Source organism: Triticum urartu, chromosome 2A, assembly GCF_056163025.1.
Source record: "Triticum urartu cultivar PI428250 chromosome 2A, HENAU_Tu73, whole genome shotgun sequence".
NCBI lineage: Eukaryota > Viridiplantae > Streptophyta > Magnoliopsida > Poales > Poaceae > Triticum > Triticum urartu.
This window is the reverse complement of record NC_141874.1, coordinates 754,510,455-754,537,440: the sequence shown is the minus strand read 5'-3', so window position 1 is coordinate 754,537,440 and position 26,986 is coordinate 754,510,455. Positions and strand designations below refer to the sequence as shown.

Below are 26,986 nucleotides of genomic sequence, written 5' to 3'. Positions count from 1 at the left end.
TGCAGTTCTTTTTTCTTTTCTTTTGGGGCAGGGTACCATACCCATGAAGTTATCGGTATATATATCATCCTAGTCATAGAGATAAGCCTCCATCTTCTAGTCCTCTTCACACTGCTCCCTGCCGGTGGCGCACCTTCCACGGTGGCCACCGAGCAAACCACTTCAAAGTACTCCTTCCATCCAGATTTATAAGGCCCGCACGTATTTCATAAATTTAATTTGCCATAAACTGATAAATATGACCACTGATATATGAGTTATATGCCACAAAAATGTACCTTTGGATTAACATTTGAAAGTTCCAAGTGGCATCATTTTTATGGTATGTTACTTATATATTTGTCGGTCTAATTGATGGCCAGAGGAGATTTAAAATATGTGCGGACCTTATAAACCGGATGGAAGGCATAGCGGAGCAGGTTTATATGTTTGCCCATCCAAAAACTCCACACGTGGTTGCTACGACGATGTTGCATTCAGGGCTGACGCGGGGTACCCAAGAGTTCCGCGTCGCAGCTGGTGTGTTCCTCTACATAAGTTCTAGACAGGATGGCATGTGACTTGGCGCGCGCACGGCGTGCTTTTTGTAAATGTCCAGCGAGGGATTTTCAAGAAAATAAAAATGTAACCCATGTGTGTGGGCGTGTGTTTGCAGCCAGATCGATCGCTGCAAGCATCTCCATGGGCACAGGTTAATACAAAGAAGAAAGGCTGCCTCACCGCAGTGCCAAGGTTGTGTTCCTGGTGGTGGATCAACAGATACAGATAACCAGGCAATCATCAATCAAGATGACCATGGCGCTCCTCATACTCAGACCGGCCAAGCAGAAGGGCATAGTCATACAGGGCAAAATCTTCCGGAGATATTCTTTGCAAGTGCATTGCATATCCATCCTCTACCTGGTGGCATTTTAATCATTTTATACTCCTCCTCATCTTCAAGTGGCTCGGGTTTAGCAGAAGCTTCGAGAGGTACCTTTTCAAGTGCATATACATCCTCTATTCTGGTGGCATTTAGAGTGTATTCGGTTTGATGCCAACATATGGTATTGTCAATATTTCGCAAGCCAACATTTGTCAAAATCCATAATTGCCAAAACTTGACAATTTTGTTGGATATTGACGAGAAACAGTTGCCAATATTTCACGGGGTTGATCACTTCACCATACATGTTGACTCGTAAAAAATGATGACAATAGTGGAAGGTGTGGTGGGGGCGGTGAATCAAACAGTACGGCATGAGTTCGAGGAAAACATTGGACATGTGCCAATGATTAATTCGCCATTGTGGCATGTGGGGAAGCCCCACTAGCTACAACCTTCTAAGGGCATCTGCAATGTCAAACGCGCGCTTACCCAAACGCTTATCGAGGCAGGGGGGGGGGGGTATCCTACGAAGGTCGCACTCCCTCCTCCGACGCTGGCGCTAATAACAGGCTCTTGAATAATAGAAAGAAATGCCAAGTTATCTCATGCGTTTACAAAAAGAGCAAGCGCTTGGTGCCTTTCTTTGCATCAATGCCAAATGAGGCGCTGGGAATCGTCAACATAACCACCGATCTGCTAGGAGTAAATTCCTAGCGCCCCCTCCTACCATCTCCGGTTGGAGATGCCCTAAGAATGTACCCATTACTCCCGCAATAAGTGCTCGTGGTGCATCAAAATATCACCACCTGTTGGAGCTAACTCTATCAGCCCCTCTTACTCTTCTTCTACCTCACGTAGCTCTCACAAGAACAGAAAAAAGACGCAGGTGTTTGGCGCTGCTGTATCACACAGCCGCCATTTTCTTCTCTCTATTTCTCTGGACTGAAAGCAAACATGAATACAATTTATGTAGGCTCGCGCACGCACTAATCGGCCACCACACTCGGCCACTACTCAACTAATTCTACGCATGATGCTATCCCCTCCTTGCCCTTGTCGACCTCCGAGGACGAGGCCTTGCGATCAACGGCACCCCACGCGCCGTTGGTGCGCAAGAGGTACTTCATCCTCATCGCCCACGCCGAAGGGATCTGACGGCTCGGGGGCCAGATCTGAACGGCTGGGGCTTGACCGGCCCAATGGTTGGGCCGGTGCGCCGGCACAGATCGCTGCCCATATTATAAGTGGATGATTTGCCTCAAAAAAAAAATTAAGTGGATGATTTCGGCCAGCCTCCTCCTGGCCAAGCACCAGCTACCACAGTCGATCGTCACGACGGCCATGGGGCTACCGGAGCTCAGTTGGATCATGTCCCTGCAGCGCCGCCGCCGCCGCCAACCCCAACCCCCGGTGGTAAGAGCAGACCCATCTCTTCTCTTCTTACCACTACTACATGTGCATGTACTGCACGGCGCACGCTCATACGTCGCAGACTCTCGACCCATATCGTCGTCTCGTCCATGACCACGCACGGATGGTGTGTTTTCAGATGGATCGGTCGATGCTTCTCCAGGTCCACCAGAAAACAGAGAGCCGGACTCGCGCTGCCGGCAACACCGTGTTGCAGGTGGTGGTGGATCACAGGCCGATGCATGTGACCAGGCAAACACAGAGGCGGACTCGCGCTGCCGGCAACCAGACGATGCTTCGCACATTCAGGCCGGTCAAACAGAGGGGCCAAATTTTCCAGAGGTACCTTAATTTCCATGTGCATTATTGCATACTCTATCTGGCTGTGTCTTAGTCTTGGTCCTATTATCCTCATCATCGTCACCCTCTTAATCTTCGTGTTGTATTCAATGTGCTCTGCACTTAAAGCATACATGTTTACTTCTAATAGTTTCATGGCTCATTCGGTTTGGAGGAAATCAAAACGTAGGAATTAGGAGTAGTGTAGGAATATGATAGGATGTCACTTGCCATCCTAAGGAATTGACTTGCCTCGTTCCTACGCGTAAAATGAGCTTTGAGTGGATGTGTAGTTTCCTCCAAAAACACGGGAAATGAGTAGTATTCCTACGAAATTCCTGCACGCATTTCCTACAAACCGAATGCATACATAGGAAATTTTCCTCTGGAATCCTTATTCCTATGTTTTTCCTACGAAAATCCTCCAAACCGAATGAGACCTCACTTGGTTTGTAGCTAGCATAACATGCTACGGTATATATATAAATCATGTGTGTGCAACTTGATCAATATTTCCTGCCTGCTTGCTCCATGCCTGGATGAATAAAGTATCAGTAGCAGTATTGTTGCATATCCATCCTCCATCTGGTGGCGTTTTAGTCTTAGGTCTGATTTGTTTAATTTGCTCTGTGTTGTAATCTTGCTTGCTGCAAGTGCCAACGCTAGCTTTCGTGTTGTATTGAATGCGCTTTGCACTGTATGCATACATGTTTACTTCTGATAATTTTGACTTAATTTGTACGGTATGTTATGCGTGTGTGCAACTTCGTTAGCAAAAGAAAGCGCAGATCCATATTTCGTGGTTGCTTGCTACATGTGCCTTAATAAAGTATGAGTAGCAGCCTAGCAGCGTAGGAACATATAGCAGGCAACAATATAATTGGGTCTCTTAGTAATCACCACCGCCAACACTTCTGGGAAAACATGCTCAAGATACCTAACCTAACGATGGAATTGAAGTAACCATCTATCTTACAGCTGCGCTTATGTTGAACTTCTCTCTCAGTCTTGTCGATGCAGGAAATCTGGCGTCATATACACTCCTTAGAGACGCCGCCCGAGCCGCATGCGTGTCTCAGTCCATTCTATGGTCCTGGAGACATCATCCCAACCTCATTTTGAGTAGGGAAACGTTGGGCTTGGGCGTACATGCATACGGGGAAACAGCTTGCGATTTTAAAAGCAGAATTGACCACATTCTGAGGAACCACTCAGGCACTGGCGTGAGAAAACTCATCCTTTGGTTGGTTCCAAATTGCGGTGCCAAGGACCGTGATAATGTCGACAAATGGCTTGAGAAGGCTGTTACACAAGGAATTGAAGAACTCACGCTTATACTCTGCTTATGAGTAACCATCGCAAATACGAGTTCCCATGCCAACTTTTGAGAAAAAGGGTTTCCGCCCGCTTTATATTATAAAGCATCGAACCAAGCATCCAACACATCAGTATAAAGTACAATCAAGTCATAAAGTTACGCTGGGGGCACAGCAGGACAAGCCCCAAACAAAGCTAAAAAGGAACTAATCCCGCTCGGGAGGTGGTGGCCGTGATGGAGCAAAAGCCGACGCCGAGGAACGAAAACCCGCAATGATGTTGCCGATGACGTCACGGTCGTGCCGCTTGCTAAGCGGTCTCCAGAGTTGTAAGAAGCCACGCATTTTATAGATTGCATCAGTCACACGGCATGAAATCACGCGTTCGATGACTAGTTTATTATGGGTACACCAAAGGGTCCATGCCAGGGTACCCAGAGCCACCCAAGTGGGGGCGCGACTAGCGCCGGGGAGCCTAAGGACCTCCCCAAACAAGTCCGGGAGGTTGTCGTGGCACCAAGTGCCGCCAACCACCTCACGGGAATAGCTCCATAGGAACTGTGCCGCAGGGCACCGAAAGAAGATGTGGTTGCAGTCTTCCGGTACCAAACAAATGGGGCAGAGACCATCCCGGGGCCATTACGCTTTCGGACCTCCATGCCCGAGGGGAGGCAGCCTTGGAACCATTGCCAGAGAAATATGCAGATTTTCAAGGGGAGTTTGATCTCCCAAAGCACCGATAGTTCCACCGGGCCAGGGGTGGGAACAATCGTCTGGTATAAGGATCTAGTCGAGAATCTACCGCTTGGCTCGAGATGCCAAGATAGCGAGTCGGCCTCAAGGGAGGGGGGATGGAGGGCAATACATTCGAGCAATTCATCCCATTGCTCGAGCTCCACCGCCCCGAAGGTGCGGCGGAAGGCAATAGCGCCCAAGTCAGCTAAGGCCACAGCCACAGAGAGCTGTGGGCGGACACAGATCGAGAATAATGCGTAAAAGCGTTCCGCAAAGGGATGGGTCCCGGCCCACCTATCCAGCCAGAATAGGGTGTCGGATCCGGTGCCCACTTCAATGGAGGTCCCAATGCGCAAGACTGGCATCAGACGGGTCACCGATTGCCAGAATTGGGACCCTCCAGATCTAGGGGCGAAGGCCAGCGGTTGCCCGTGAAGGTACTTTGCGCGGATAATCTCAAGCCACAGGCCGCCCTCATCGGTCTGAATCCGCCAAAGCCATTTGGGGAGGAGGGCAATATTCATCCGCTTAGAAGAATGACCCCAAGGCCTCCTTGGTCCTTAGGCTTACAGATCTCAGACCATTTCACCATATGGTCTTCTGTTTATTATTCTCTCCAGCCCAGAAGAATCTGGAGAGGAGTTTGGTGACCTCATGATGGAGGGATTCATGTAGACTATAGAATCCCATGACGTACATCAGTAGGCTAATAAGGGAGAAGTTCATCAAAATCACTCGAGCGGCTTTGGAAAGCCATCTCCCCTACCAAGGCTCCATCCTAGGTTGGAGCTTGGCGATTATTGGGCAGAAGTCCTACTCTAGTAGACGCGTGTCACTAATTGGCATGCCTAGATAAGTAGGAGGGAAGGACCCCAAGCGGCAATTCAAGCAATTGGCAATTCGCTGAGCTTCCGCCTGGGAGTATCCAAGGACCATCACCTCACTTTTGGCGAAATTAATCGTGAGGCCCGACATCTCCTGAAAGCAGAGGAGGAGGAACTTGAGGTTCTGAATGTCCTTGTCCGACCCTTCCACCATCATAATGGTGTCGTCTGCATATTGGAGGTGGGTCAGACCTCCATTGGCCACAAGAAGGGAGCAAATCCCCTTAATGTGGCCGGCTCGTTTGGCCAAGTCTAGGATCGAAGCTAGGGCGTCGACCACAAGGTTGAAAAGAAATGGGGAAATAGGGTCTCCTTGCCGTACCCCTTGGCCAGTCATGAAGTAGGGCCCGATCTCCCCATTAATGTTCACCGCCTTACGACCACTCATCACTAACTGCATCACCCGGGCAACCCGGTGGGAATCGAACCCACGTTTGAGTAACACCTCCCGAAGGAAGGACCAGTGAACGGTGTCATATGCTTTATGGAAGTCAATCTTGAAGAACACAGCGCGGAGGTGCTTGCTCTTGACCTCATGGATGACCTCGTGAAGAACAAGGATCCCATCCAGAATATACCTGCCTTTCGTGAAGGCCGACTGGTTCGGGTGGTGGATCCGGGGGGCGATTAGGGCCGCCCTAGTGGCATACCCCTTTGCCAAAATACGGAATATCACATTGAGCACTGTGATAGGGCGGAACTGCCTAATATCTGCAGCTCCCGGCACCTTGGGAATCAGGGAGATGATCCCGTAGTTAAGCCGCGACAAATCTAATGTGCCCCTAGAAAACTCACGGAACAGGTCAAGGATGATCTCCTTGACCATCGGCCAGAAAGCCTGGAAAAACCGGACCGGCAATCCATCGGGACCAGGGGCCGAGGCCGGGTTCATGTTCTTGACAAAGGCCTCCACCTCCGCGGAATCAAATGGGGCGAGAAGGGCCGCATTCTACTCCGGGGAGATTTGTTGGTCAGGCGACCAAATATGGTCGGCAAGAGCGATCCCCCCCAACCCCCCTCCCCCCGAGGGTGCCCTGCAAATAACGACTTGTAGAAGTCGTCGACCAGCAAGCGGATAGCCTGAGGGTCCTGAAACAGCTGACCTCCTTCCCATAAAAGGGGAATGGAGCATCGACGCCTACGGCCATTAGCGATGGCCTGAAAGTAAGCTGTGTTGGCGTCACCAAACATCACCCAATTTATAGAACCTTGCTGACGCCAAAATTCCTCCTCCTTGGAATAAATCTCCATGAGAGAGTCTTCCAGATTGTATCTATGAGCCCACTCATCAGCGGAGATCCCTGGAATATCTGCGCGAAGGTCAAGGGCCCGGATCTCCTCGAGGAGGGAAGCCTTCTGGATCCGAAGATCCCTCCCAATATTAGCACCCCAGCATTTCATGAACTGCCTGAAAGCTTCGAAACGAAACCATGGTGGAGGCCAGGGTCTCTCATCCCTAGATGACAAGAGAAGGGGACCGTGGTCGGACCCAATACGAGTAATAGCCTGAAGAGAAGCCAAGGGGAACCGAAGCTCCCAGTCAGGGGAGAAGAACACACGGTCCAGCACACTAAGGGTCGGGGAAACCTGTCGATTGGTCCAGGTAAATCTCGCCCCGACCCTGTCCAGCTCAAGAAGGCCTAAGTCCGCAACCCAGTCGTTGAATCGACGAATCTCATTCGATGGATCAGTCGATGCTTCTCCACGTCCACCAGCAAACAGGCAACATATAATGGGGCCTCTTAGTAATCAACATTGCCAACACTTCTGGGAAAACATGCTAAAGGCATCTAAGCTAACCATGGAATTGAAGTAACCATCTATCTTACAGCTGCGCTTATGTTGAACTTCTCTCTCGTGCTTGTGGATGCAGGAAATCTGGCGTCATATACACTCCTTAATGCCGCTGAGAGACGCCGCCCGAGCCGCATGCATGTCTCAGTCCTTTCTATGGTCCTGGAGACACCATCCCAACCTCATTTTCAGTAGGGAAGAATTGGGCTTGGGCATACATGCGTACGAGGAACCAGCTAGCGATTTTAAAAGAAGAATTGACCACATTCTAAGGAACCACTCAGGCACTGGCGTGAGGAAACTCATCCTTCGGTTGGTTCCGAATTGCGGTGCGAAGGAGCGTGATAATGTCGACAAATGGCTTGAGAAGGCTGTTACACAAGGAATTGAACAACTCACGCTTACTCTGCTTATGAGTAACCATCACATATACAAGTTGCCATGCCAACTTTTATCGAATGGGCTCGGAGACTCGCTTGGGTGTCTTACCTTTCCAATTGTTCCTTTCATCCTGCAGCTGGCCTCTGTTGCTTGAGAAGCCTGACAAAACTAGAGCTGCTTATGGTGCGTATTACGGGTGACGAGCTATGTTGCCTCCTTTCCAGTTCTTCAGCTTTACAACAGGTTATACTCAGGGATTGCAGTAAGGTAAACTACTTGAAGATACCTTGTCATGAAAAACTTGTGCATGAACTCTACCGAATTTGGCTGTTACACTAAAGCTGAGCTGGCGTCCAGCATGCCAAGCAGGGAGGTATGGCTCTAAAATTATATAGAAGCGTGTTTAATTAATGAGATTACGTACCATTAATCTGGTTATTACTATGCAGATGGTCAATTCACCAATGGGATCTAGCAAACTTGCCAACCTGAGTTCTGTGGGCATCTCTCTTGAAGAAATTCCCTTTGCTGGGAGCTTTGATTGTTCTTCTTTGGCTTCTATCTTTGGTGCTGCTCTTACGTTGGAGGCTTTAAGCTCACATGTAAGTTGCTTATTGTCCTGCAATTGATTCTTCTTGGCGATGGCATCTGTGTCCAAGGGGCTAGTCAGATCACCATATGGTGACCTTCAACGGCCGCAAGCACGCACAGTCCTCTCCCCGTTGTCTCACAATGAAGCCAGCCATCGGGCGTTCACCATCTCCAAGTGGTGCAAGATGATTTCTGTGATGACCTGCGTGTGATGTTGTCATTGGGATACGTGATTTGGCCTATTGGCTTCATGTTTCCTGAAAGCACGACTCTCATGGTGTGCTGAACTGTCCGGCTGATTCGGTGGTGGTCGTGGTGCGGGGATTAATGGCAGATCTAGCGGCTTCATCATCTACGCCACTCCTGCCAGCGGCGGCGGACTCGCTGCAAATTGCGGTGACCACCGAAAGGTCTTCGCGAGTGTTGCTCTCTCCAGATTCAGTGGTTGTGTTCAGCAGGGAGATGCAAACTATGAACGATGATTTGACGCAGAGGGATGGTTGTGCAGTGGCAGTGGTCGCGCATCGCATGTAGCTGCTGGGATCGCGGGAAAGTGGCGGCGACAACACATAAGTTACGTCGATGATGGTGCTACTCAAGCATCTGGTCTTGAGCTCCGGGGTGAAAGCCTAGGTCCGACATGTGTTGGTTATACCTGGCAATGGCGATGTTTTTCTGTCGTTACCTTGTTGAAGGCATTGCTTGGATATCTTCGGACTGGTTCTTCAGGGTGAAAACTTAGATTCTGACCTTGCTGGTTGTATCCGGTGACGGCGGTCATTGAGCGCCGCTCCCTTCCTAAAGGCGTTGCTGTTGAAGAACCTTGGCGTTTGTGTGATGTCATAAGATGGTTGGTGCGGATATGGTCATTGTTTTAGTTTGCGGATCGCGGATCCGAGCTAGGTTTTTTTTCCTCGTCTACATATAGCTTTGGTCTTGCATGACTTTGATATTTGTGAGCGTGTTTTTTGTGTGCGTGTGTTAGTGTTGGCTGTGTGCATCCTAGTTATGCAGAGGCCGGGTGTGTGCTCATTGTATTTGTATCCTCTCGATACTTTATCTTGAGATAATAAAATTCATCCTTTGTCGAAAAAATTATGTTACTACTAGTTACTTACGGTGGATCCATTGACAGAACGAAGATTGTCTTCTGATCTCTAGGTATCCAGTGAACTCATGCATCATGTGTTAACTTTTGGAGATCCCTTGTGGATGCTGGGGACCAAGGGTGTCTGGTCCCCTAAGAATAAGAGGTTGGTCCGGCTAGCATGCCATATGCTCAGGGCCTGGTTGAGCTAACATGTATTACATTTGACATGGTAATGCCAAATGCTTCTATTTAATGGACATACATAAGCAATTTGTTGTTGAAAAATAAACTAACGCCCAGTGTTGGAGCCTTTCGCAGTTTGATCATGTTGTTGAACATAAATGTCAAACAGTATGGTATTTGTATTTGGCCATGAAGTTGTAGATGGATGCATTTTTTAATTATCTTATTGAACTGGTCATTATTTAACTGTTGTGTTTAGTCTGCAATATATTACCTACACTGTAAAGTGATTAAAGGTAGTATTTGCTCATTATCCGTTATTTTTTATTTTTCGTATATTTTGGCCAACATGATATGTATTAGGGTGATCATATTCCCAGAACAAGGCTTGCGGTGCTTGTTCTCTTTCTTCTTAACATAACACATGCAGTTATTCTGCATGGTTTGAGTTTTTCCAAGAGCAAGGAAAATGTTAGGGAAAAGTGGTCCTACTTTAGAATCGCCGACTTCTCATGGTAAACGACATCTATTAGCTTTGTAAAAAAATCCATAGTGTGCGTATTCAAGAATTGGCAGGCAGATGATGCAGCAGCTTCCCCATGGCTCCCAACCCTAGCCGCCGCCACAACTTCCCTACACACCGCTGCCTCGGCCCCCCTCCTTTTTCCCGTCTAGTCGCCTCGTCGGCAGCAAGAGGAGTGGGGACCCGCTGTCTTATTTTCTTTTCCTTATTAAGTTTAACTTCGATGAGGTGGTGGGATCTCTATGGTCTCTCCCTACCTTGACAACGTCTGATCTGGCGTATGAGAGTTCGTGTCCCCAAATCTATTGGTTCCATCCATATTTTGGTAGTTGGTGTGTCTTTCAAGGAGAGTGATTGACTGGCTATTGGTGCAGCGACTTTGAGATCTCTTCCTCGTTGTTTTGTGGCATTGTCTAGTTTCTGCAACCGTATGAACTGGTGCACATGAATTGCAATCTTGTATTACATTGGGTGATGCTCCAACCGATGTTGCCTTAGCGATTTCTAGATCTCGTCTCAAGGGGCGAGTGGCTATTGTGTTCTTCAAAGCCTAGTATGATGAGCGTGTTTGCATCTATCCCTTTTGTTTATTGTTGGTTCAGCATAATTTTCAATCTCCGTTGGATGACATACACTCAGAGAAAGAAGACTAGTACGATTTTCAATGTACTTCTATTTTTTACTGATGCCTCGGGGTCGTCTATTGTACACTGGCTTTTGCTTTTTGTTGATATTTATCACATCTAAGATACCCTTTTGATGTTTCTATTAAAAAAAACTAGCAGGCAGATGCCTGTAATAGGAATTTCTATTTTGAAGATAAATTTATCTCCTACAGATGGTCATCAACACATCGCATGCAGAACTGGAACTTTTGTTTGGTTCATGCTTTCACATGATTAATAATTTTTAAATATGCGTCAAACATTTTTTTCATATGTGATTAGAATTTTTGAAAAACACAATAGAAACAAATTAACATGGACAGGAAAATTTTAATACGTGAAGAAATTTTCTTTATACATGATGGAAAAAAATCATACACAATGAAACTTAAAAAAACACAAATAAAAAAAACCTTGTAATAAGTTTAATCATGTGAAAGGTTAATCATGTATCATTTTTAATCAATTTTGCTAAGTCACAGTCAACTGAGTCTTGGTTATGTCTCGGTCGATGCTATATTTGTTTGATCTAGCATGAAGATTCATGCATTTTTTCTTTTCTTTTTTCTTGTTTCTTTTTATATGGTATATCACTTGAGTGAGACTTTGTTAAGTCTCAATCCACTAGCCACACCCTTTTTTAATATATGACAAACATTTTTGATACATGATTAACCTTTTGAAAAACGTGATGATCAATTTATTAACATGGACCTTTTTCATACACGATGAAACTCTTTCATAAAAAATAAGAACAAATTTCTAATACGCCACCAATATCTTATAATATATGACAAAACATATTTTAATAACTGATGAACCTTTTAAAAAAGAATCATGCGTTGAATAAATATTCATATAATTTCAAAGGCGAGCACGCATTTTATATAAAAATGTTATATATTTGTAATCTATATATTTTAAATTTATTTTGTATAAAGTGAGTATTCATATATATAGAATAAAAAATAAATGCAAGAGATAAGGAAAGGAACAAAGTGAATGAAATAAAAAAACCGAAAAGAAGACACAAGAAACAAAAGAATCCCTCCCTGCCCAGCGTCTGTCAAGCCCAATGGCCCGCTGTATTGTTCGGCCGGCCCGCTGGCTGGTGTCGCTAATAAAAAGAGAAAAAAAATCCCAATCCCTGGGTATCGACGGCGTTGGTGCCGCATCACCGGCGTCGGACGCCGTGAAGGCGTTGCCCGGCGGCGAACCCCTCCCTGCATCTGCGGAGCGTCGGTCAAGCGGCGGGCTGGTCTGCATCTGCCGAGCGTTGGCGCTCATCCTTCCTTCCTTCCTTCCTTCCTTTTTAAGGCAAGTCCCAGGCCCGATCGCGTTTATCCCTTTTCGAATGCAGATGCAGGGGCGTGCCCCCAGTTTTCATTCACCATGAAAAAACCGATAAGAAAAGAGTCAATCGCGCGCTGACGAAGCAAAGACCTGTTCCGCTGAACAATGCGAGGACGGATTGCTCTGCGTTTAGCTGTATCTGGTCACGCTCACCAGGTGCTCGACACATTGCCGGTGCCTGGGTCTGCCCTCCATTTGGCCAGGATAACTCGTACCATGTCGGCACATTGTAGATGGAAGCATGGATCCATGGCGATGCTCACAGTTCGATTTGGAATGGAAGAACAGCAAGGCCAGGTGTAGGCCGAGGAGACATGCGCACCAGGTCAGGTGTTTGATCAAATGCCTGTTGCAGAAGCGGTGGTTCATATATAAACCACAGGAAAAACGAACACCACCACAGGAAGAAGGTGCTGCAATCAGGCAGTGAATCATGTTCCGGAATCATCTAGCATTGGGTGTGTTTCTACTTCCTAGTGAAGATCAGCAGGTGCAAGACAATTGTTCAAATATTCAGTGCCGTGGCTGATGGCAGTCTTGACCAACAGCAGCGTGATTGCGCCAAGGTGGAATATATTAGTAGCAGCTCTCGAAGCTCATTTAAGTACTGGAATGGAAGATCGAAGGAGAAAAAAATAATGCCAGCGCAGAGGAAGCGGGAGCAACAAGAGCGGGATACAGAACTTCGTTGCTTCTTATACTCTGCTTTTGATCTACCTGACGAGGAAGCTGTTGCTGTCGCATGGTCCTGATAGGGGAAGATAACAGGGTACAAGTGACTCACGGTTCTTCACTTGGTGGTGTTCTCAGTTTTGCAAAGTAAATGCGGCCTTATTCCTTGAGAAGAGATTCAACAGGAAAATTCCCAGTGACAATGGAGTTCCATCAGTTCTCTGAAAAATGATATCTGATGGCACTTATTAAGCTAGCTGTGATAACTTGGCTATTTCTGAGATTAGAGGAACTGAAGGGGAGTGGCGCCCTGTCACAGGATCTAACTCAGGTACGTGTGGAGGGGGGGGGGGGGGGGGGGGTGGCATTCTAGCCTTGGTTCTAATATAAATTCTGAATGTGTGGATACTGCTGCAGCAAGTCAAATCTCTATGAACAGCTTTAGGGAATTTTTGCGCACTAAACATAGGTGTCTGGTCATGTGTGAGCCTCTTACTGAATTCTGTCAAGAGGACTCTAGTGAAACTTAGTCTATGAAACTTCTGTTTATTTGGCCAACGACTTTACCAACCTAGCTATTTTTCACTAGATCAGTGATGACTTACATAAAACCATGGACGGTTTCAGTACCGCACTAGCTACGGTGAAGATGGACAAATATCTGAGAAACCTCTGATCTGCATTAAAACAAACTCTGCTTCAAAGGCTATAATTAACTGCTTTTGATATTACGGCTGGTAGCTGCGTTATTACGTTATGACCTACACTAGTTCATCATTGGAGAACCCAGCCAAAGCACATGATATAACACACAACAGTATATATTAATAAGAAGTCAAATGTGCGTACAAGCATCACACTTATTACATGGAACCATTTTGTCCAGAGGAAAGCCACACAAATCCAGACCCGTGAGCATATGCACAACCATTATGCTCAACCACAATCACAAGCCACACATGCAGGTCAGGACAAGTAACTGGATACACCCACACCACTTAAATCAATCGGCACAGGCAGAACACAAATGCACACCCAGTAGACAGAAACACACAATGGCAAGCCACACGAACACACACAAACACATACCATGGCAGGAATTGACGATGAATGGACGAAGTAACGGGAAGCCCTTCAGTTCCTCCAGCACCAGTTCTTCGCCTTCCCCAAGGATGGGCATCTTGCACCATCTGCTTCTCTTTTGTTTTCTTCTTATTTTTATGGCCTATCCCTGGGTTTATAGTCAAGCCTAATCTTTTGTTTTTTAATGTCTTCTTTCAACTTATTAGGGACACTGTCACCACCTTTCAACTCCAGCTCCTTTAATGCATGAAGTTTGTCGATTCCTGACAGAGAAACAATTTCCTTGAATGACCAGGCAATCTTCTCAAGATTAGGCGAGCTGTTGGTGAAGCTTATCTTGGTTATGTCAGACTCAGAGGAGTCAACAATAAGAAGGTTGAGCTTTTGGAATTCATCTTCGAAGGTAAGATGACTGCCATTATAAAACTTCCCCAAGAGCACTAGGTAGCGCATCTTCTTATTGCTAGCAAGGATTTTCAGATCACCTTGCTCCAGCATTGTATCACGAAGAGTCACCTTGGTTATGTGTTTGGCATTGTCAAATAATGAATGCACCATCTCCATGTTATTGGTGCCCTTCAGCTCGAGCTCCTGCAGTTTTTGAAGGCAGTTGACTCCACTGATAGAGACTATGCTGGTGAAGGACAAAACGATCTTCTCGAGGTTACTAGCAGCTCCATTTTCAAAAGTGATATCAGTCATTTTTTTTTCCTCAACAAGAAATGTGTTGAGATTTTTGAATTCTCCCTTATTGAAAGTGAGCTTGCTCTCATTGTACGCACTGTGTCGAAGCTTGACACAACGTAAGTTCTCAAGCTTGGCAAGGACCTTCAGATTTTCCTGGCTCAAAAAAGTGCGACTTAGAGTTATCTTGGCAAGTTGCTTTCCATTTTCAGTCAATGATTCAAGAAGCTTCCACATTTGTGTGCTAGTGCTTTTGATATCCACGAGCCACCTTTTGCTTCCGTAGATACTTAGGCTCTCAAGATCCTTGGGGCTGTTTACCAGACTCAGCTTTGAGGGAGAGTCCTTGTATATGGTTATGTCAAGAGTAATTGACAGAAAGCGGAGGGACTTGTTTAGGAGCTCACTGATTGCATTAAGCAATGGCTGGAGGTCACTCTCCTTGTTGATAACCACACCGAGCTTCTTCAGGTCATTTAGAGTTGCAATGCTTACCAAGTCTTGTTGATTCTTGGGCTTGACATTGGACAATACTTCCACACCCAGCATTTTTTCGATCTTCTCAGGGATCTGCACACTGGAGTAATCAGCAGGACTTGAATCAACATGACCGTCCAACAGACGCTTCAGACCATTCTGAAGCTTGCCATTGCACAGTACCTCCACAAGCTCCACTTTTTTGGTCTTGTCATCAGAACTGCTTTGAATTGAGTCAACGTGACTAGCTATCAGACCCTTCAGCTTTCGACCAGCCAACAGTCGTTTCAGCTTTCGGAGCAGGATATTTCTTGTGGCAGACATAGGGATCTTGGTATCCCGGATATCCAATACCTCCAGCTCAAGAAGATTGTTGATTTCACTGGGCAGCCTGGTAATGCCTGTTCCCCTCAGGCCGAGATACTTTAGCATTACTATGTTCCTGCATATGTCATTCAGGTAGTACTGGTACTCTGGGAAGCATTCACAGCCTTCTAGATCTAGCACCTTGAGCTTGTAGAACTGAGATGACTTTTTAAAGAAATCCTCTATTGTGTCTGAGCTGCGGAGGCGGACATCGTTGAATATGGAGAAGTGACGAGCCAAGTGATGTGACAGCCATGTCTCCAGAATGCGCTCCTTGATGGCGACCGTGGTAATGAATCCATAAACTAGCTCATCCACCATGCAGCTCTTGACCCTTCCAGTAGCACCAATGCCGGCAGGACAAACAAGGCACCGTGCGACCAGTGTATCAAAACATTTCTCGGCTTCATCCACTGAAGAGGACTGGCGTGAGTCTTTGGTGGTTATCAGCCCTTCTGCAACCCATCGTCCTATCAAGGTTGACCCTCTCATGGCACGTCCTTGAGGGAAGATAGCAAGGTACAACAAACAGAATCTGTACTCTTTAGGTAGCTCCATGTAGGAGAACTTGAACATCCTACTGGGCAATGATTTTTGTGTGACACGGTCACACAAGGTTCTGTGCAACTTGCTCAGCTCTTCACTGCTCCTCTTGGGTTTGGTATACAATGCATGAGCAAAGAGCTTCATACAGAATTCTTGTGACTCGCACCTGCACAAGATGTCGCGAAGAATCTGGCAGGTTTCTTCACTATCCATATGCTGGCCTATTTTTCTGAGCACAGTATCAAGGTAGAGGCCAGCAAGAGAATATTCCATACGATCCAGCTCTGGACCTTGAAATGCTTGCTGCTTCTTGTCCCGTTGAGCGGTCTTTGTGGCCACAATCACAGCACCAGTGATGGGGCACTCCAATAGGCTCAAACTGTTTCTGGTCTCCTCCCATTGGCATACATACTTGTCATAAACTAATTTGAGGATTACCAGGATCTTTTGATCATCTCTCAAACATTCTTTAATCTTTTGCACCATCATTTTGATCTTGAGACGGTTCCTAATCTTCTTTACGATTTCTTTCTTCTTCTCTGTGGTTTTGTTAATATCAGCTTCTGGGTTCTTGTCAGATTTGTCTAATTTCTGGAGCTCATTTATCATCTCTTTAACCCCTTCAACTGTTTCTTCGATTTCTTCGTCGACCGATGTGCCACTGGGACTATTGGCGGCAGCAGTGGTGGTGATGCTGGTCGACTTTGGAAACACCGTCTTCAATATGTCTTCATATTCAGGCTCAGGCAGCTCTGGGCTTGAGTCGCCTTTTTCTATTTTCCATTTGAGTTTCCTGGCTGTTTTTTTTATGATGACATTGTACAATATTCCTACTCCGGATTTAATCTTTTTGTCTTTTTCAGATACAGCAGCACTAGTTGAGTGGTAGATGAGCAGCCGGAGGAGTTGGCCCAAGCCGATTTCTTCATTTTTCAACTGGTCCGAATCCCCAAGATTGTGTATTGCGTTGACATCCACTCCTCTTATCATGTCCTTGATTTCACGAATCTTTTCCCTTGTGTATGTGTAAGTAAGCCATCTTGATCTGGGAGTGCCTTTCGGCCACTCGAGCTCAGCGAGGATGTAGCACAGGATCTTGTGGGGTTGTAGTGGTACACTATCGTAGTGCACCGTTGGGACATCGACGAAGACGATGATGTTCCCGGCGTCCTTGTTCTCTGGTAGCACAGCTACCTTATCTTGGACGTCTTTTGCCCTCTTGAAATAGTCTTCTACCACCCCCAGGACTTTAAGCGCAAGACGGTCGGTGTCCTCGGCCTTCGTTACCTCAAAGGCGATGCATGGTAGTAATGGTTTTGATTCGGCCGCCAGTTTTGTTGATCCTGTCGCATTCGGCTCTATGTCTCCTTTCACCTCCGAACTCACCACCGATCCCATCCAGTCATCTAGCCTTTCTCGAAAGTAGGCTTCCTTGTCCATCCTCATGCTGGTCATGGATAAGGCCACCTTGAGTGGATCACCAGCATGTTGGTAGTAGTCTTCTTCTTCTTCTTCTTCATGGTCTTGTGTGGCCGACAAGAACAATGGCTCCCAGAGCTGCCCAGCCCTCGAAGATGATGACTCTGTTTTGACCTCGACGCCATACCTCCTTCGGCGGTTGCTGATGTCCAATGCGCGGTCCTTGAGCTCCCTCAGCTGGCCGGCCGCGCGGTGTTGCGCGAGCAGCTTCCGTGGCAGCCAGGAAGTCCACCAGAGGCAACGGGCGGGACCTTCCTTGGGCCGGTGGAGCGCGGGGTTCCCGCGGTAGAGGTAGAGGTCGATGCAGTTGTTGCAGTCATTGGCGAGGATCCGGACCTGGTTCATCCAGGTGCGGACCTGCTCGTCGTGCTCGCGGCTGTTTGCAGAGAGGTTTGCCAGGAAGCTGCCCATGCTCTCCATCTCCTCCTGGATGAACTGCACGTCGTGCCGAACACGGCCGAGCCTCAGCGCCTCTTGGCCGATCACACCCAGCAGGGTGCTCACGGCACCTGTTGCGAGCTCCGCCATGGATAAATCCCTTCGCCGCCGGCGGCGGCCTGGTGTGTGTGATGGTGTCTCAAGAGTTTGATTGATCGGTGTAGCAGAAGCAGGCTAAGCTAGCACCTAGCATGCGTTCATGCGTCTTGTGGTGTGTGGCCTTGCATGCAATGCGATGCACACGTCTATCTGTGTGTGTGCCGTGAGCAGCTAGCAAAAGGATTTGTTCTTCTATTCTAGTACCTGGTACCCACGCCACTTAAGGCAGCTTCTTCTTTTCCTTTCTCTACATTCTTTACTTCTTTCAGCATGAACCTTCATGATGAATGTATGAGGGCAGGGGACCGCGATTTGCCTACTCTTCAGAAAGAGCATGAACCCATTACCCAACTTCTTCTTTTTCTTTTCTGTCATTTCTTTACTTTTCAGCAGGCTGCATGCAGATCCTTCATCACGATTTCTCATTTCATCTTTGATAGTCTAAAGTAGTACTCCCTCCGTTCCTAAATATAAGTCTTTGTAGAGATTCCACTATGGACTACATACGGAGCAAAATTGAGTAAATCTACATCTAAAATACGTCTACATACACCCGTATATAGTTTGTACTGCAATCTCTAAAAGGACTTCTATTTAGGAACGGAGGGAGTAGACGGGATGACATTACACGCGTGCAACGCGCAGTCTTTCAAAATCAGTTGCAAGCAGGATGGAGTGCTTAGTGTTTTCCACATTCTGACGAGTGTTTTGTTTTAAAATGCAGGCGAGGATATTTTTATTTGGGAAGAGAAGCAAACGGGTGATATATACTTCGAAAATTAGCTCCAAGCAGGAGCCGGCCTGGGTGCATCAGTGCTACCACTATCAAGGTAAAGGGTCTTTGGTACCTCTTGCAGAAGATGTTCCTGAGATGGCCTTGTTCTCACTGACCACAGTTAAATTGTGCTGATGAAGTTAGAAAAGAAACCATAGTTCTGCAAGCAACCACAATTGGTAAGTTCCCGTGTCATCTTTGGTCTTCTGGAAGGATACGCCATTAATTGATTCATCGCCCACTGTTACAGTTTTGCATGGTCCCTTCCGTGTGATGAACTTGTCGAAAGCTCAAGCCTTTGATTTCATTCGAACCTTGGTCGTTTGGAAGGGGGATGGCATTTGATTCTTGCTCCAAGCGGGAGTCGACCTGGGTGCCTCAGCACTACGCCACCCTTCCACTGGGTCGTTGCCCTGTTCTCTGAAGAATGTTTTGTGTGCATAGTGCAGGCAACGTTAAGGGTCTTTGGTTCTCCCCTGCAGATTTTGTTTCTTAGACGACATTCTTCTCACTAGTTCATGTATATATATACACTTGCCATAATTAAAGACCTAAAATCTATGAACAGTTAAATTGTGTTGATGGAGTTTCAAAAGAAAACAGAATTCTACAAGGAAGAACACCATCTACTGGCAATCTCAGAAAGAAAAGGCGTTTTTGGTAGTCTTCTGCAAGTTATCTCTAGCCGGAGCATCAGCCCTACCCAACTTCTTCCTTTCTTTTTTCTTTCTGTTATTCCTTAACTTTTCAGGAGGCATGCTGATCCTTCATGACGGTTTCTCGTGTCATCTTTGGTGTTCTTGAAGGATGCGTTATTAAATTGATTCCTCATCCTCTTGTTACGATTTTTGTTATGGTCCCTTCCATGTGATAAATTTGTCGACAACTCGATTACTTGGCTGACAAGTGACTTTGATTTCATTTGAACCTTGGTTCTTTGCACGGCGATAGCATCTGTGTTCCTTTCTCCTTTGCTTCCATTTTGCATTTTTCTCCAGGAACACTGAAGAGCCTGCATTGTTAAGCATGCACTTTGGGACAATTACAGTAGTAACATCGATGATCAACGTTGAAAGAATAGTTGTAATGGATAAACATGTTGAAATAGCAGCCATCGCATGATATAGTTTCAGTACTAACATAATAATAGGAAGGTTTACATTGATAAGTCTCCTAAAAGAAAGGGGTGCAGGCTGAATTTTTATTTGTCCATAAACACCACATAGGCAAACGGTTGAATGATTATATACATATATGGCCTATGGGTTTTATTTTTCTTAACTGATGGCATCCAGTTTTGACTAGCATGATCCTTCCATCCTTTCTCTTCGTAGAAGAACCTTTTTGACTACCATCGGTTTTCTCTCTCATCATTTTCCATGTTCTAATGAATGCTTTTGAATGCAGGCATGTACTAGCACCTAGTAGCTAGGGTATTTTTAGTAAGGAAGAGAAGCGACGGGTGAGATACTTCAAGAAAAATTGCTCTAACCGGGAGCCGGACTAGGTTATTTTTATTGCCCTGTGTCTCTAATGAATGTTTTATTCATAAAACAGGCAAGCGTGAAGGGTCGTCGGTTCTCTTCTGCAGATGATGTTTCTGAGATGCATTCTCACTTGCTTCATATATACATAAACAGATAATTGTCGTAATGAAAGACCTAAAATCGATCTGGACAGTTAAATTGTGCCGATGAAGTAAAAAAAGAAAAGAAAAGATGTATAGTTCTGCAAGCAAGCACAATCAAGGCGTCTATTGGCAACTTATCACCACGCAGAACATCAACCCTCTACCCAGCTTCTTTTTCTTTTCTGTCCACTTTTTACTTTTCAGCAGGCTGCAGATCTATCATTACGATTTCTCGTGTCATCTCTGGTATTCTGCAAGGGTGCGTCGTTAATTGATTCGTTGCCCCATGTTACAATTTTTCTATATATGGTCCCTTCTATAGATGCCACCCCCCTTTCGTGTAATAAACTCGTCGACAACTCAACTACTTGGCTGGCAGGTGACTTTGATATTATCCGACCCTTGGTCTTTTGGATGGAGATATCATTTGATTCTTCCTCCTTTGTTTTCATTTTGCTCACGGAACAACTTGTCTTTCCCCAAACGCAAGTCACCGAAGAGGCGACCGTGTCTGGTACAAATACGGGAAATGCAGTTTGTTACAAATTGCTAATAGCAATAGTTGTTACATTTTCCAGCAACAACATCTCTAAACGAGTCATTCAGTGTAGCCAAAACCGTTGGTTGTGCGATGGCCGTGTTATGAATGGAAGGAGCCCACCAAGATGTGGGTGGGGATGGGAAACCCATGTGACGAGGAGGACCTAGAGTTTTTCTATGCATCTACCACTATCATCGTTGGTAACGGTGCAAAAACCCCCTTCTGGGACTCACCTTGGCTCTTTGGGCGCAAACCGAAAGACATTGCCCCGCTCATTCACGAAGCATCCACAAGAAAGAATTGGAAGGTTCGAGAGGCCCTCAAACACAACGCGTGGATTCTCAAGATCAAACCTCCCGCCAACGTCTCCGCGGAGCACATCACACAAATCTTCACACTTTGGGTGCTTTTGCATGAGGTCCAACTCGATGAGCTCACCGAGGACGACATCCTATGGAAGCATACGGCTAGTGGGCTCTACTCGACGGCATCCGCATACAAGGCGCAATTTTTAGGGATGGTTATCTTACCCATGGATAAAATGATATGGAAAGCTTGGGCTCCCCCAAAGGTCAAGTTCTTTGCTTGGTTGGCTCTACAAGATAGAGTTTGGCTCTACAGTTTTTTGCTAGTGGTCGCGTCCTACTCGGTTGAGGCTTGGTGGGCAAGTACCTGCGACAAAGACACGCCAAACCGCCAAGCTAAGGCGTCCCTAACCATGCTTGTTTCATGGACTATTTGGAACGAGCGAAACGCAAGAGTCTTCAAGCACAAGAGCGCACCGCCGACTATATTGCTTGCCTCCATCGAGACCGAGGCCAACCTTTGGGTCATCGCCGGTGCAAAGAAATTATGGTCTATTATTTTGCGAGAGTAATCTCATGTCATGTATTCGGGTTACTTGTAACAAACTCCATTCTTCCTTATTTAATGGATGAGGCAAAGCTTTGCCTCCGTTTAAAAATAAAAACCGTTGGTTGTGTCAGCGCGTTCTCAGTGGTGGCTTCAGTGCATGCCTGCCCATCGCATAATATGCATCTTTGATGGCCAAGCGTCAGCTCCAAGGGGCACAGATGAAGCGTCGGCGAGCTCGTTCCCTGAGGTGGTGGAACGGAGGCCAACCTTTGGGTCATCGCCGGTGCAAAGAAATTATGGTCTATTATTTTGCGAGAGTAATCTCATGTCATGTATTCGGGTTACTTGTAACAAACTCTATTCTTCCTTATTTAATGGATGAGGCAAAGCTTTGCCTCCGTTTAAAAAAAAACCGTTGGTTGTGTCAGCGCGTTCTCAGTGGTGGCTTCAGTGCATGCCTGCCCATCGCATAATATGCATCTTTGATGGCCAAGCGTCAGCTCCAAGAGGCACGGATGAAGCGTCGGCGAGCTCGTTCCCTGAGGTGGTGGAACGGAGGCCAACCTTTGGGTCATCGCCGGTGCAAAGAAATTATGGTCTATTATTTTGCGAGAGTAATCTCATGTCATGTATTCGGATTACTTGTAACAAACTCTATTCTTCCTTATTTAATGGATGAGGCAAAGCTTTGCCTCCGTTTAAAAAAAAACTGTTGGTTGTGTCAGCGCGTTCTCAGTGGTGGCTTCAGTGCATGCCTGCCCATCGCATAATATGCATCTTTGATGGCCAAGCGTCAGCTCCAAGAGGCACAGATGAAGCGTCGGCGAGCTCGTTCCTTGAGGTGGTGGAACAAGTCTGAAGCGCCTCTCTTATTGATAGTTCAAACAATTTTGCACATGGCACTTCCATTAAATATTTTTGTCCAGCTAAGTATGATCAAGTAGCTACTTTCCTCCAAGAGTGTCATTATCAAATATAGCTACCTTGATCGGAAGCCACGAACTTAATTAGTGAACAAGCTTTGTGTTTTTAATATTCAAGTTTAGGGGCCATTATCTTGCCAGTGATAACAGTTACAAATACACCCACCTTGCCACTCATAACCAAGATACAAGTGATTAGAAAGTTGAGCTTCACGTCATAGCATTTCCGCTACAGCCGTTCTTCCACTAAATAGACAAAATCCGGGATTAAGCCAAAAAGAGAGCTTCAACAAAATAATCAAAAAGTTGGTCTAAATTTTATTATGCAAAAATGAAAGTAATCATGCTAAAAATGCAAGGAGAAAGGAGGAACTGACCTCCCCCAAGCACATGCTTTTGACCTAGCTGGGTCGACTACTGCTGAGGCCACTGGTACAAGACTTGAGGTGCACCGAGATGGATGTGGTGGCAACAAACCCAAATTGCAAGTACCATGTCTTGAACCTAGGTGGGTGAGAAGGCATCAACCCTTTTCCACCACTAGGCTATGCCTTAGTCTGCCATTCAAGATATATTAACAACGTCGTGTGTTCTATCTTTTGGCTACTAGCGTGACGCCCTTGTATTGCTACGGAACTACAAAAAAATTGAAGTTGTATCGGATTATCAGTATACAACAACCAATGGACTTGCAACACTACAAAGAAAAACAAGCAATTAAGCAAAAATGCATATCTGTAACTGCACGACCGTGGGAGCACTGACATGTACTTATAAAATACTTTCTCATTGAAAACATGAGTAAGTTTGTCGCTTGCTGGTTTGATTGAGTTAGGTGTAGACAGAGACGTGTGGCTTGAGGCTCCCCAATGGCATTATTTTTATTGTTTCATCTATAAAAGAATTTCAAACCGGAGGGATCTGGTGGATTCTAGATGGATGAGAAAATTGGGATGGAGTGGAGAGTGATCTCTTCCAAATTGGGAGGGATCTAGTGGGTTCTAGATGGATGAGTGAGATTAGGACGGAGTGGGGATTTAAGTCACCACCAACTCCAATTTATAAGGTAGTAGACAGATATCTCCAAGAGATACTGATAATGTCATATGTAAGGGAATGTACGGTGGTTTCTAAGGCGACATTGCCGTACACATTTCACGTCATCCAATGAAGATAAAAAACAAGTTAAGCAACAGATTATCTCTTTGTTTACATTCTCTTAAAATTAGAGTGGTCAAAATATAAAAAAATATGCGACTTAGAGAAGAATAATGAAATATGTCATATCTTGCTTACCAAACCATCATCTCCTGGATAAAAGAGGGCAAACATCATTATTTTTTGTTTATCACTCTACCGACCAAACAAGAATAATAACCAGCAATTATCCTATGTGCCATTTGCTAAGACAATACTATTGTACATGCCTTCTTTGATTTTTATTTTTATTTTTGTCTGAAACAAATCATATGGGGCTCCTTTGATTCAAAGGATTTTCATATGAATTTTGGAGGATTGTAATCCTTAGGGAGTTTTCCTATCTTGGTTGTTTGACGCATAGGGCTGAATCCTATAGGTATTTTTTCTATGGACTCATTTGTACTTCATTCGATAGGAACTTTAGCATCCACTCAAACCTCACTAGTAGAAAACGGGCCTTTTGTCCCGGTTCGTAAGGGCCTTTTGTCCCGGTTCCTGAACCGGGACTAAAGGGTCGTTACTAATACCCTGACCCTTTAATCCCGGTTCTAACCAGAACCGGGACAGATGGGCCTCCACGTGGCCTGCGCGCTGAGCCCAGGCAGGAGGGCCTTTGGTCCCGGTTGGTGGCACCAACCGGGACCAATAGGCATCCACGCGTCAGCATTTCTGTGGTTGGGGTTTTTGTTTTTTTTTGAAGGGGGGGGGGGGGTTGGGGGTTTTGAGGGGTTAATTTAGGTATTTCATATATTGTGTTAGATAGCTAATTAATAGAGAGAAGTGTCCTCTCTTATGTCCGTGCTTGGTCGACGCTACGTACTATACATACGTATAGAGAGGACTAGACACGCTAGCTAGCTAGTAAGCAAACGAAGGAAACAGAAGATCGTCATGAACATATATGCATACAGAGAGAAGTGATATCGACCACCTCTCCTTCTCCGAGAGATTGGTCGAACAACAAGTTCTCGTATATCTATCCGACACTACCGGCTACATATATACAATAATTATCTCTTACAAATATAATCTCCTAAATTACGGACGCATGGTCCACATAGTATTCTCCGTTTTCAGCGATCACGTGGTCAAGAAAGAATGCCGCCAATTCCTCTTGAATTGCTCGCATGCGATCTGGTGCTAGGAGTTCATTCCACATCCGAAACATCTAATTTGAAGAAGGGGGTCAATACATATATATATGAATGAATGAAACTCAACACAAATGATGGTAATAAAATAAAATTGTGAATATTGTTATTTACGCACTTCATATTGTTCGTCAGAGTACCCGCCCCGCTCACAGGTCGTGTGGCGGATGGACTCGCAGACGTAGTATACACAGAAATCATTCCCTTGTTCCTGCCACAATCACTTTACAAGAAATAGAGGTCAATCAAACTGATAAGTAAGAATGCCAAATGGTATTGATGAAACTAGCGCTTGAATCACTAGGAGATGCGCGGAACATGCTACTATAGTACTTACTTTCGGGTGTCTAAATTGCAGCTCCTTCGGCAGTCCCGGAGCTTTTCTGGTGAATTTTCTCCAAACCCTGCCGGGCAAAGAAAACAATTACTTGATATCAGGAAATGAACAAAGTTGCTGATATGGTGGATAATGATCGATTTAACTTACTTCTTGAGGATTTCAGTCATGTCCGCATACTCCTGGGGATCTTTTCGTTTAGAGTCCAAGACAGTTAATACTCCCTGCTCAAGCCTAATCTCTAGGAGAATATAGTGGTATCTGCGCACGCATGCATAACTCATCAATTACATTACTATAACCTGGACTAATATATAAGGGAAACCGAATATGCACAAGACAGTAACACTCACTTGAAGTTGTAAGGAAAGAGTATTATATCTTTGTTTTCATTTATTTTGAATGATCGTAGCAAGTTGGCCTCGGTATCTTCGGGACGATGTTCAACCTCAGTTGCATCTATGAGATATGTGTTAACGAACCCAATATCATCGATTTGTCTTTTATTCAATTCGGCGATCTTCAATCTGCATAATATAGTGAGGATAATTATAAATACATGCAATGAAAGAGCTGAGCTATATAGAGAGACTTAATGACAGAAGTAGTAGTACTTACAGACAGTAGCAGGTGACCGTTGCTTTATCGAGGGCCAATTGATTGAAAAACTGATAGAACTCCTCAAATGGAATAGGCAACAGTTCAATTCCAACGAGGTCATGCTCCGGTTTAACTCTCGCATACAAAGTACTCCTCCCCCCAGACTCTCTGTAGATTTTCAAGTACCAATCATGCAATCTTCGCATCATCGTTGTTAGAGATTTTTCATCTTTGACGAGAGGCTTCCCGTACCCGTATCTGTGTATCTGCACCTCCATGGGATCATAATGTACATCGTCGGGCAGGTAATCATCAAGATTGTTATAACCGGGCACCATCCTCGGATCGACGATGTCGCTAGGCACCTTGAGCGGGGGGCAGGATTGCTTCGCTTGTTCGCCGAGCTGGGCAATTTGTTCCCCAGCTGCTCGTCGTTCTTTCATCCTTTGATCACTGACTGTACTTCCCGACCGCTCTGCTTCGGCCCATGTCTTTGCAATAATGCGCTCATAGTTGCCTTTCGGCGGAGACTTGGGTGGTTTTGCCAGGGCAGCCAGAGTGCGCTTCACTTTCACCGGATCTACCTTATCCTCCGGAGGTGGATGTCTCTTTGCTTTCAACCCTTGAAACCAGTCATCCACTTCGGTTCGCGCGATCTTCGCGTTCTCCTCCGGGTCCTCTCGTATGGTAACTTCTCTGGAGTCTTCAGAGAAGGACCGAATCTGTATGTCCTCCTGCCTCTGGCTGTACTGCTAAATGCCGGCCGAACAGACGGAGCGGCTGTTTTCTTTACTTGCTTACGAGGCGGAGGAGAAGGACTACGACGCGCCGGAGCAGCTGCTGGAGCGGCGGCGGGTCTCTTCCACCCTTGCTGACGAGGCGGAGAAGGAGGAGGCTGGCTGCTCGGGCGCGCCGGCGCAGGCGGAGAAGGAGGCAGAGTGCCGCCACGCGCCGGAGAAGGAGCCGGCCGAGGGCCCTGATCGTCACTCGCCGGAGGA

General features: G+C 46.0%; 1 protein-coding gene, 1 long non-coding RNA gene and 1 pseudogene across 2 annotated transcripts; 2 read left to right on the top strand and 1 right to left on the bottom strand.

Annotated features, from left to right (window-relative positions):
* Window positions 1–467: 467 nt before the first annotated feature.
* Window positions 468–8,852, top strand: LOC147987814 (uncharacterized; annotated as a pseudogene).
* Window positions 8,853–11,934: 3,082 nt separating this feature from the next.
* LOC147987813 (uncharacterized) lies at window positions 11,935–20,136 on the top strand. The gene is made up of 3 exons (XR_015617725.1): window positions 11,935–12,096; window positions 18,701–18,930; window positions 19,002–20,136. It is a non-coding gene; the product is annotated as an uncharacterized LOC147987813 (long non-coding RNA).
* LOC125526432 (uncharacterized) lies at window positions 13,227–18,693 on the bottom strand. Its single transcript, XM_048691144.2, has one exon. The coding sequence runs from the start codon at window positions 17,965–17,967 to the stop codon at window positions 14,023–14,025; it is 3,945 nt and encodes a 1,314-aa protein (XP_048547101.2). The 5' UTR covers window positions 17,968–18,693; the 3' UTR covers window positions 13,227–14,022.
* Window positions 20,137–26,986: the final 6,850 nt, after the last annotated feature.

Coding starts and splice junctions, on each gene's coding strand:
- LOC125526432 (XM_048691144.2), bottom strand. CDS start 17,967: ATGGCGGAGCTCGCAACAGGTGCCGTGAGCACCCTGCTGGGTGTGATC.